This window comes from Euwallacea similis, chromosome 15 (genome assembly GCF_039881205.1).
Source record: "Euwallacea similis isolate ESF13 chromosome 15, ESF131.1, whole genome shotgun sequence".
NCBI lineage: Eukaryota > Metazoa > Arthropoda > Insecta > Coleoptera > Curculionidae > Euwallacea > Euwallacea similis.
The window spans coordinates 2,092,241-2,104,664 of NC_089623.1; the positions used below are offsets into that span (position 1 = coordinate 2,092,241).

At 36.0% G+C, this 12,424-nt stretch overlaps 1 protein-coding gene across 2 annotated transcripts in view; it reads left to right on the forward strand.

Annotated features, from left to right (window-relative positions):
* The window catches only part of nolo (no long nerve cord), a 205,502-nt gene that overhangs the window by 42,471 nt on the left and 150,607 nt on the right, over positions 1 to 12,424 (forward strand). For both annotated transcript variants that reach the window (XM_066397510.1, XM_066397511.1), the window contains exon 2: positions 7,626 to 7,727. In XM_066397510.1, the coding sequence (XP_066253607.1) occupies positions 7,698 to 7,727 (30 nt within the window). In that variant the 5' untranslated portion in view covers positions 7,626 to 7,697. The remainder of the gene's footprint in view (positions 1 to 7,625; positions 7,728 to 12,424) is intronic.

Here is a 12,424-nt window from a genome sequence, read left to right on the forward strand (position 1 = left end):
CTGCCATAACTGAATCAGCAATTTCCAAATAGAAATGATTTATGGCTTCAGTAGGATGGCGTCCACACTGTACCGTTGTTGTAAGAACCTACTCAAATAACAATTTTCCAGAGAGATCGATTGGGAGGAGAGGATCAATCGAATGGCCACCGCGATCACCCAATTTGACTCCGTTGGACTTTCTTTTATAGACACTTGAAGGGCAAGGTTTATAAAAGTCTACCACACAATTTAGAAAATTTGAAGGAACACATCAAAACGGAGATTGCTCAAATAATCCCAGCGATTGTAGAAAATATTAAAAGTCTGAACATTTATTATAATGTCATAAAATTAAACAATTTTACTAAATAAACTGTTTCATTTAAAAATTGAGGAAAAATATTATACTGCTGAATTAGCGATGAGGAGACCTTTCGAAGTAGGTGTCACATGACCCCTATTTATATTTAAAAAAGTTTACGATTACATCTTTACGCCCCCCCGGGTGACGTCACATCTCTAAAATGTTTAGTAAAGTGAGGCCCCCTTAAAAAATGAATATAGATGTGTTTTCGGATTTCTATTAAATGTCGCCCATTTTAGATATAATGAATTTATTCCATATATTGGACCATACTGTATATGTATACGTATATGATGTATGATTTTTATACACTGGTAAAAGCACTTTCGAAGGTGGTAAAAAAAGTAAGTCAACAAATTTAAGATCATTAGGATGAACAATAATATATATGAAACAAGGTCAATTCACTCCACCAATTTTCAAGTTATTTGAACATCTAATATAAATCCCAAAATCTTATTACCACTGCTTTTGTGTCCAGCAGTGATGTTTGTGATAAAGGCAATTAAAGCTGACGTTGTTGATTTTATCATCGCTTCTTAGGACTCAAAAGTGTTCTTTTATTAATATTTTATGTCCAATGGCAAGCCACCTGCCAAGCCATTAAAACACATTGATAACGCCTTTAAGTAAAGTGGTCAATGTGTCACATACACCTGCGACCTAGTTGAAAAGAGATTTCGATGGCTGGCCATCATGAATAATAAAAATGCCATTTTTGTCTCCTTTACAGCCTTCTTTCGTCCTTTCGGTGCCCCTTGATGGGAGATAAACATGTCTAAGCGCCTGCCGTGCTAAATAGAGTCGGCAGGTAAGAAATATAATCATACTAAAAGGCATGTAAGACGTGAGCTTAATGAAAGAGATCATGTATTTCCTGTGGAATTTCATCTTCGCGTCTTTAGCTTCTTGCAAGTGATTTTTCAAACTGAACTTTTCAACAACTTTCTAAAACTTGCCCGCATTCAGCAAAAATGACTATGAGATATGAATGGAAGTGAATTAAACAATTGCATTAAGCATTTTTGAATTTTTCCGGTAAAAGTTCGAAAATATCACTATGATTTCATTGGTAAGATGATTGAAGTTCTACGGCTAAGTTTAACTGACCTGATTGAAACGTATTTCAAGCGTCGTTGGAGCGACAAAAATCTTCCACCAATTTACACTTCACGTTATGTTTGATATGACTGTCTGGGCAAGTTTCGACTTCCAATCAAACTAACTGAATCTGACTTGAAAGGTCGTCGAGGTAACGTCGCACCAACGCCGCTCACTAACCACTGTTGGTTAATGAGCGGCTCGTCGATTAGAGCCCAATAAGTCAAAGGCTGCCGAAAATGGATTCACCAGAATGATGATGGAAAAAAACAGTACAACTTTCTGTATCAGGACTGCTAAGATGACATTCAGCTTTAAGTATTTCTTAAGGCTCATCACTGCCCTGTGGTGGAGTACATACAATCAGGGCCAAAACTATTTGGATGTTAGCTAAACGTTTACACTACGTGATATTTCTGAATTAAAAGTTGAAAAATAGAAAGAATTTTTTTTTATAATGATGCATTTACAATAAAGGCATTAATTTGATATCTTAATTAATATCTTAAAAACAGCCAAAAAATTCTTTGAATACAAACAAAATGGTTACAAGGAGCTAAAAATATTCGGGCAGGTTTATTGTTAAAAGTTTTAAGCAAAATTCGAATAAATTTATATTTTGTATGTCCTTTATTTTGTTCAATGACCATTCTTAAACGATTTGGCCTCGAAAATTTTTTTTTCATCTCCATATCAATTTTAGTCCAATATTCTTGTAACGCCAGCTTCAAAGCTACATTATTAGTAATTTCGTGTTTTCTGATCTACGTTTCCAGAAAATGCGACACATTTTCAATAGGGTTAAGATCTGGGGACCGTGCTGGCGTTTTGATAACTTTTGGAAAATTGCAGAGCATTCTTTTACTATCCCTGGAAGGAGGGGGATCGTTATCCTGTTAAACTTTAAATGTGTTTAAAATGTCAATGTTCTCGGCACTGGGTCGAAGGTTTTGTTTTAAAAGACTTAAATAATATAATTTATCCATATTTCCTTCGATATATACCAATTGTTTAACTTGATATACAACCTCATACCATAGCAGACCCTCTATCATGCTTGGCTCTTGGACGTATGTTTTTGCTTTTGAAAGCTTCGTTTACTTTTCCCCAATCTCTTGGGCCTCCATCTGAGCCAAAGATGTTAAATTTGGACGCGTCGCAGAAAATTACAACTGACGAGTAATTATCTTCTTTTAACACGTAGCTGGAGGCAAATTCTAGCTGAATGTTTTTATTCTGCTGTGACAGTCATGGGCACGAATGCAACGAGGTATTGTTTTAAGAGACACCTTCCTCTCATTATTTTGTTCTAAGTACATTTGCAGTTTTGGAGCACGAATTTTGGGATCTTATTTAACTTTTTGCATAATAAGACGTTGGTCCTTTACATTTAACAGATTTGGACGGTCTCTTTGTGGAATAAAATCGAGCTTGTCTCCGCGAAATAATATCTCTAACTGTACTTTTGCTTAATTTCGGCGTGGAGGCAATTTTACTGAGAGAACAACCTTTTTCATAATGAAACATTACGAATTGTCTTAAATAGAAACTTATATTTTTACGACGAACCTTATTGTAACAATTTTAAATGGTACTAAGCACAGAAGTGTAAATAAATACAAGAAAGAGTCAAATAAAAATCTTAAAAACGACATTAAACCTAATTTATTGAAACAACGTCAAAAAAAATGTGTCGCTTTTCAATATAGTCCCCATTAAATTCACAACACCTCCTCCATCGTTTTGGAAGTGCTTGAATACCCGAAGGAAAAAATCTTTTGATAGTGTGCACAGTCACTCATGCACTGCCTGAATCTCTTCATCATTAGTTTGAAATTTTTTTCCATCTAAAGGCTTCTTTAAGGCGACCAAATATGAAAATCGCTGGGGATCGGGTCAGGTGAATATGGAGGATGTGATAGACATTTAAACTTCAAATTATGGATGACTGCCGTGGTTGTGCGGCCGTATGTGGTCGTCCGCTTCGTGTTGCAAAAGGACGCCACTCAGAGATCTTCGACTTTTAATTCTGATAGCGGGCTTGAGACGATTCTTCAGGAGTTCTTAGTATGTAGCACTAGTAACTGTACCTCCATAAGGCATATAATCTCCTAAAATTACCCCTTCAGCGTCCAAAAACAGTATCGACATAACCTTTCTTGTCGAGAGCTGGGTGCGAAATTTTTTCGGTTTTGGTGAAAAAGCGTGACGCCGTTCCCTACTTGTTCGTTTTGTTTTAGGTTGATGATAATGCATCCAGGAGTCATCTCTAGTGACAATTCTTGTCAGAAAGGTCAGAAAGGCATCTCCTTCTGTTTCATACAGACGCAAGAGTTCCTCACAAGCATCAACACGTCGCTGTTTCAATTCTGGGGTCAATTGCTTTGGCATCCTCCTCGCTGACATTTTATGGAACAGGAGAATGTCATGCATAATGCAATGTACGCAACCGTGGCTCATGTTCAAAATCTCAGCGATTTAGTTAAGGATAGTACGACGATTTTCTTTCGCTAACATTTCAACTGCCGAAATCGACCCAGGCGTGGCAACACCATTTGCTTAACCAGGTTGGGGAGAATCGGCTACGGAATTCACCCCATTTTCAAATTTGTTCCTCCATTTATACTCTTGCTGGAGCGACGAACATGAATTTCCATGCTGTAACTTTATTCTACAATGAATATCAATGGGTTTCACCCCTTCACTTCGCAAAAACTGAATAGCACAATGCCGTTCCTCCCTAGTGCAATGCTCTAGGGGGGCTGCCATTTTGAAACTGTCACAATGTGACGTAGGAACAATTTCATTTGTTCCTCCGTCACGGTTCTTGCTAGGCCTGCTACGCTCCAAAAATAATATTTCTACCAATTTTTAACGCGTAATTCCGGGCGATTTTTAATTACTATTTTTTTGGGCGCTTTTACGGTTTTCATTTGGCTCTGCCTCGCATGTTCCCAAGGAGGGCGCCAGCAGCCGCGTGACTCGTTCTTAGGGCGCATACGCACTAAACGGATATCCGTTATGCGGCCAGCCGTCGGATTGACCGCGTACAATAAAAACTTGCTTTAATTTACGGTAAAGCTCTATTTCCGTTCGCATTATCGTGCGGCTAACAGTACGATTAGAAATAAAGTTTCAGCGTAAGTTAACATACATCTTTATTGCATGAATCGGACGGTCGGGCGCATAACGGATACCCGCTTAGTGCGTATGCACCCTTGGAAAACTTAAATTGGATCGTCTGAATGCTTTTCTTGCTCCCAGTATCGCAGCCCTTTTATTCATTATTCGAGGAATTTTTTGCTGTTCGATTTTTTTTATAATATCAAATACACGGCTTTGCAGTAAATTATTCCATACATCATTACAACAAAATCTGTTTTTATTTTTCAACTTTTAAGTCTGAAATACCGTGTTTTGTAACCGTTTAAGCAGCGTCTGAATATTTTTTCCCCTGACTGTATGCACATTTGCTAGGTTCAGACTGTGTAGTCTCGTAACGACTTTTTCTTATAGCACTCACAAAAGCATTATGGACCACATCGCCGGCACTTATTAGTGCCTTTTTACATGGCGATCCTTATTTCATAATCTTAGCCCTTTGTCTATAAAGTGTGCCGCTGTGATTAAACGGGGCTCGTTTCCTGTGATATTTTAGGCGTAAATATTAGTAAATAATAGATTATTATTACATTATTTACTAATGTTCGTTTAATTTGTTGCAGTATGAGGATGCTGTTTGTAGCATCAGCCACTTAAAGTGGGCTTATTGTGGTTGGCAGGCAACGTCGCCACTACGTCAGGACACCCAAAAAATGCACCAACATATTTTGTCCAAAATTCCCAACCACAAACGACATAGTTTCTAGTCGCAATAAATTCTATCTGGGCATTTGTAAACGAACGAACCAACACAGCATTACGTCGCATAAGGTAGGGAAACTAACATGATGAGGGAGCACAGTGGGCTCGGATATGGCAACTGAACCGTCCTGTTGTCCTTTTATTGCTGTTTGTTGTAAGAAATAGAAGTAAATCTTCGCGCCGAGAAGCAGAAGAAAATGCATTATATCAACTTTTTTTGTCGCTTTTTGTTCCTTTCGGAAAATCGTTAAAATTCTTCATGTTCCTGGTAACGAGATTAACGAACGCAGAAGACGCCCGCTCGTAGCTTTTTAAGCGAAAGCATTTTTTGTGGAATTATCTCTGATACACTTACATGAAAGCGGGAAATGAAAGATCTTAAAATACACTCGGGTACACTAGTTCAATACACAGATCATTTTCTTGAGGATGTTTTTGATTACAGATTAAGAACCCTGCTTAGGACAGGGTCGAGGATCGGACCGTTGCAGATTTATAATGGCGTAGCAGGATAGTACATTTGTATTACAGCTTACAGAAGATATTTAACGGTAGCACAGGACTAGAATTAATTAACGATGTGCAAATACGAATTAAAAATTGAAGTTTTTCGATAATTTGCCTCACAGCTCTGCAAATTGATTCAATTAAATATCGAACAACATTCAATATTTAATTAAACGGAGCGACAAATGATCAAAAGGTAGATCGATACGTGGCTATTATTCAAACCCAATAAATATATACAAGAACGCAAACATTGATATGCGTCGGTGTTAAAAACGCTCTTTTAGATGGTGAGAATTGCAAGCTAAATAAAGCAAATTTACGAGTTTTTCACTTATCTCAAACCCTTAACACAAACACGGTCACACTCGCATATACATATGGGATAAATTGTTGTTTGCAAAACTTATTTATTCGGGCTTGAAAAGTGACTGCCTTTTTCATGCACGGAATCACAACAGAGAAGTTATATTTTGGGTCACGCAGCATAAAATTGATTTGTGTGCCTAACATAAAAATTCTCTTTTTTCAGGTCTTTTCCATATGGTTCACGCATAATATACATGCGAGTTTAATATAAAGTGAATTTATTTGCCCAAATTTCGTCGTTTTAAATGTGTCACACAGGGTGTTTGGAAAAGTTGGTGCGGAACTCAAGGAGGTGAAAGTGGGGCCAAAAATAGTAAAAAGTTCCTATAAACATTGCTCCGACGGAGCACCGTTACTGAGATATGGCCCTCCAAAGGGGTCCTATAGTTTGGATATTTTTTACAATAATCTTCTGTCTGATTAAGATAATTGAACGAAAATTGTAGATAATGATCATACTATATGGGCCTTTAACTATCATAAGTTTTTTCAAAATCGATTATAAATAAGGATAATTTTTTAACTACCACTAATAGAAATTTTGCGAACTTTTTTTAGTCATTTGAATTTTCAAGCAAATAATATTATTTTTAATGAATTAGACCTTTTTAAAGAAAAAATCTCTCTACTTTTTTCTTCGAATTTTGCATAGTCCAGTTGGAAATAACTATAAATAAAGACTCAGAACAGTAACTTTTTTTTACATTATCACATACTAGGTAGCTTTCATAGTGAAAGTTTAATTGTAGTGATTGTCATTTTCGTATTTTCAACATATATTTCATATTTCATATTCACATTCACGGTTAGTGAAAGCATGATGGTCCATGGTTGTAAAAAAATCGAATGTGATGCAAAGTCAAGCACAAAGATCATAGCTAAGAACCTCAAAAAAACTTAAGAATTTAAATGATACCAACGAAAGTGACAATCACTACAATGAAAACCGTGAAAGATACCTACTATGTGAAAATGTTTAAACAAATGTTACTCTTCTGAGCCAAGCATTATTAAAAAAATATATATTTCTGATTAAACTATGAAAAATTCGAAACAAAAATACAGAATTTTTTCCTAAAAAAAGTCTAATTCGTTAAAAAATAATACTATTTGCTTGACAATTCAAAGGAATAAAAAAATCCAAACATTTCTGTTAATGATAATTAGAAAACTACCTTTATTTATAATAAATTTTAATGAAACTTATGGAAGTTAAAGGTCCTTATGGTATAATTATTACCTATAATTTTCATTTCATTACCTTAATCGGAAAGAAAGTTACTTTAAAAAATAACCAATTTATAGGACCCCTTTGGAGAGCCAAGCCTCCGTCGAACCAATATTTACAGGAATTTTTTTTACTATTTTTGGCTCTACATTTACATCTTTAAATTGCAGACGCCCTGAATTTATCATTAAGCATAAACATTTTTTTCAGGACCCAGATGGCCTTCATGCTACTTCAGCGTCTCTCATGAGGAACCTTACAAACTAGAAAGGACGACTGAACATGGAATATCTCCATTTCCTGCTTTTAATGGTAAGAAATCCTGCTTTTTCTATTACCCGCCAGCAAGAGCGTATTATGCGACAATGAACTGCTCGTAATAAGAGTATTTCGTCCCTCAACGTGTCATGTTCACATGCGTGGGTCGTTAATAGGTTGAATAAAAAATGGAAGCTGTCCCACTAATCGTACAATACTCGTAAATGTGACAGCTGGTAAAGTGTCCTTTCTATTATATATGCAGTAGCCTGTGGTTAACCGGCATTAGATAAACAGGTGTATGCAGCAGTATGACACTGGTAAAATATTGATTGCCCTTTAGGAATAAACTCAAAATAATGGCTTTTGTCGTGTTCTAATAGGGCGCCTAGTTTTGGTTGCGGCAATATGTGATTTCACAACAAATACATGCCAAAATGTAACCGGAAATATTACGTTTTTCTCTTGAAGTCATGAATCACACTAGGAGCTTGTGCTGGGATTTTATAGTCATTAGTATTCATCTAATCCAACCCCTCTTCCCCTCTTAAAGTCTTCATGCGGCAGTTTCGTTCGAGGCACCTCAACATTTTTCATGCAACGACTCACATATAGTAATTTGTTAAGAATGCAGTTGCCCATTCTTTCATATACTTCATACATTCGCCCGCAAAAGTCTTGGTACTGTACACTACTTTGTTAAGAGGTGTGCAGGGTGGTCCAAGTAAGATGGTCCACTACCTTACCTCAAAAATCGTAAAGTTTAAAAAAAGTTTGATATAAAAGTTATTCAGTTTTTCACGCATTTTTATATTTTAATATTTTCGAAGTTACAGGGTGGTCCAGAAAACCGTGGAGTGCCAAAAATATATTTTTTGAAATGAAATATCCTATATTTGAAATTGGACCATCTTGCGTTGACTATCCTGAATGTACTTTTCCCGCATGAAATCGCAACTTCATTTTATTTAAGAGGATGTATTGTATGATCTATATTTATACTAGTAATAATAATAAAATCCCACAGAAACTCAAACTTTTTCAGAAAAAAATCATTTTTTAATAATAAATTGATTCCGCAGGTCTTGGTATAGGTAACATAGCCGCTATTATTTGCAAATATAAAGAAAATTAATATCGCGTGGGGGTACCCTTTTTATTTCGGGACTTCTAATAAGCGATTTGGCATTGACTGAATCAATTTTCCTGTTAGGTCATTCGATATTTGTAACCATTCTTCTGAAATAACCCTTTTTAAATCCGTTTCATTGTGAATTATATATTTCCGAATTTGTTTTTCCAAATAATTCCATAAATATTCTATAGGGTTGACGTCAGGACTTTGGGGGGGCGTTTCTAATAAATAAGGGCTACTAAAGATTGACCACTGACGTACCGTATAAGTTTTATGCTTAGAATCATTACCTTGCTGGAAATAAAAATATCCTCTCAATCCTAATTTATTTCCACTTAGTTCTAAATTTTTTTACAAATTATCAGATTTACTGTTTGGCTTGTGATTTCGTCTATTATCACTAAATTGCCTACACCAAAAGCCAACATGCAACCCCAAACCATTAATCCGTCTCCTCCATGCTTAATGGTTCAAATTGTATTTTTCGAATTCAGTGCCTCTCCTAGTTTTCTCCACACTTTTCTACGTCTATCTGGTCCACAAAGGTGGAACTTACTTTCATCCGACCAAATGACTTTTTCTGAAAGTTCTGGCCCAATCGCCCTGGCTTTTTCAGCAAATTTAACACGCTTCTTTCTGTTATTGTCACTTACATAGGGTTTCTTTCGTGCACTAAATCCTTTATATCCTCCTTTATGAAGTGATCATCGAATTGTTTGTTTGTGAACAGTAGTTCCAAAATGCTGCTGCAATTCTGATGCCAATTTTTAAGCACTATTCTTCGGATCTTACTTAATTTCATCGAGAATGTATGTCATTTTACACAGTATTAACTTTTTTAGGCGTCCATTTAGTCATCTATTTTTAATTCTGCTTTGGTATTTGAAACGATTTAGAATTTTTTAAATGCCAAAGCGACTTCATTAAAGAATTTTTGAAATTTCCGTGCAAGACTTTCCTTTTTTATTTAAGTTAATAATAGTTTGTTGCTCACCCTGATTCAGTTCCTTTCTGTCCATGTTTTGCGTGACAAAATAAATATTTGTGACTCCACATTATTGCTTTCGTGTATGTTAATTTGAGAAAAAAATGAACAAAACAGTAAACAATTACATTTTTGCTTTATAAACGCAAAAATAATGGGAATTTGGGTGGTGTATCAAGATTTTTGTAGAATCAATTTATTTTTAGAAAATGAAATTCATTTTTTTAAAAATAAGTTTGAGTTTTTATTAGATTTTATTATTCTTGCTAGTATAAATATGCACTGCACAGCAAAATGAAGCATGATTTTTAAAATATTTGCCTTCGAAAATATTTATAATGCGAGCTAATGCTTTGAATTTTTTTAATAATTTTTTACCCGCTTATTTATAAGATAACAACAGTTCTTTAAAAAAAAAACTAAAAAATTGCTGTTTTAGCAATTTTGACTTGAAGGTTGTGTATCTCATTTAACTTTATTTAAATTGTGTTTTGTGAATTTAGAATATGTTCCAAAGGGAATGGTCCAAAATATCCATGACAGGGGAAATCTTTCACTGGAAGAATGTCCAGCTGCTGTGCCACTTGCGGACGTGGCCACAAGTTCAAATCCCACTACGATTTGGAGTGGCACAATCTACTGTCCCCAAAGAACTCGCGCGGTTTCGGGACACTCGAGAAGACCTAGATAGGACGGCAAAGGTTAACAACGAATAACCAAGATACATTTTTGCGGTTGCATACTTTACAAAGTCAATTCATTACAAGCACTGTTCTGCAGCAGGAGTTTTTTCCTCGATATCTTTCGTATCAGTCAAGATACAGTGAGAAGGAGGTTGGCAGGAAGAAATATTATTCTCTAAAGAACTGCAAGCGGTCCTCCATTTACTGTAAAACATCGAAGACAACATCTTCAATTTGACCGAGAGCAACAAGATTAGGAAGATCTTCAATGGGGCAAAGTACTTTCTGCGAATGAGTCTCGATTTTGCCTTTTTAGTGATGATCGTAGTAGGAGAGTGTACCAACGTTCGGGAGAACGATAGGACCAATATAACATTGTCGGAACTATAAGCTATGAAGGTGAATCTCTCATGTTATGGGGTGGCATTAGTTGGGAACTTCGACGGAGTTAGTTGTGCTTCAGAGCTGTGATTTGACAGCCCACCTATACATAACAGACATTTTAGAATTTTTATTGGACGTCCACATGTAAGACGAGTAGTAGAAAATCACCTACAAGATATAGAAATTTAAACGTTGTGTTGGCCAGCAAGTAGCCCTGATCTGAACCCCATTGAACAGTTATGGGTCGACAAGTTAAAGACTTGCACGTTCCCTTTAGGAACTTAAATGAGCTATCATCGAAAATCACGGAAATAGACGGATTAAATTAATCAAGTTGATATTAGAAACGTTATTTCAAGTATATCAAGAAGATGTGAAGTAGCAAAAAAAGGCAATACACACTAATAAATATTCATTTGTTTGTACAAATTAAGGAATAAAAATTGTGTACTTTTTTGGTGCACTATGTATTCATTTAACTATACCCCTTTTTGATTTCGTTAAGTTAGATTTATTGAAAGTCATGGTCATACTTTGTTAGTAAACGAAAAATCTTTGTTCAAATAGATAAAAACGAAAATACGTAAAAACTTACAACATGTGTTAACGTTAGGGTGCAGTGTAGAAAATACATCTATTAAATAAAATTAAGTTTTAACTTCATACGGAGAATATATGTGCACCTCTTAATGAAGTCATGTACCGTACCAAGACTTTTGCGGGTGAGAGTATGCATAAAGCACCAAGTTCATTACTTGATGCTATTAAAGCGAAACGATAGTCATTAGCTGGATCGACGATATGCTGAAATCCATAATGATTACAAGCACTTTAGATGGGGACGTATAGTAGCAAGTTTTTATATATCGATCTAAATGCACCGCTAAACCCTGAATTGGGAAAGTGTGGTCATTGCTAGGCAAAGCATTCAATATCGTGCATACAAATCATGCCATCTGTGCCGACTGATCCGATTCAAAACATGCGGCCCTTTACGAGTAACTCGGATGGATCTTCTGCCTGCAACACTGTCGGCATGTTTTTGTGAATTTTTTGGCACTGCCGAATTCGGTCCTACTCGCCAGCACTAGGAGACATATTTAATTTCATATATGAAAATACGTGCCTACTGTGCAGCATCAACTCGTGCCGGTTGACACAGTTAGCATGCTTTGATTTATTTATTTAATTCCATGCGTCGCCTAACGCTAAATTAATTCCGATCATGGCGATTGAGTGGTAGTGGACGAATTTAATATCATGCATAAAAAAGCATGTGCCGAGTGAGACACGTGGAGACTATCCATGTTCTTTGAGATTCTGTGTGTGCGCTGCTGGACGGATCACAAGCTCTGAATCGATTCGGATGGGTCGGCACAGTTGGCATGTTTGTTTATTTCTACGCGAAGTTAAATGCGTTGTCCAGAACTCAATCAGAAAATATCCATTTTAACTATAATTTCATGCATAACGAAACATGTTGACCCAGTCTAGTCGAGTCGCCGTTCCGAGTCGATTCAGTTTAGGCAAATGGTCCTTTAACGTGCAGTTCCAATTCTCATAT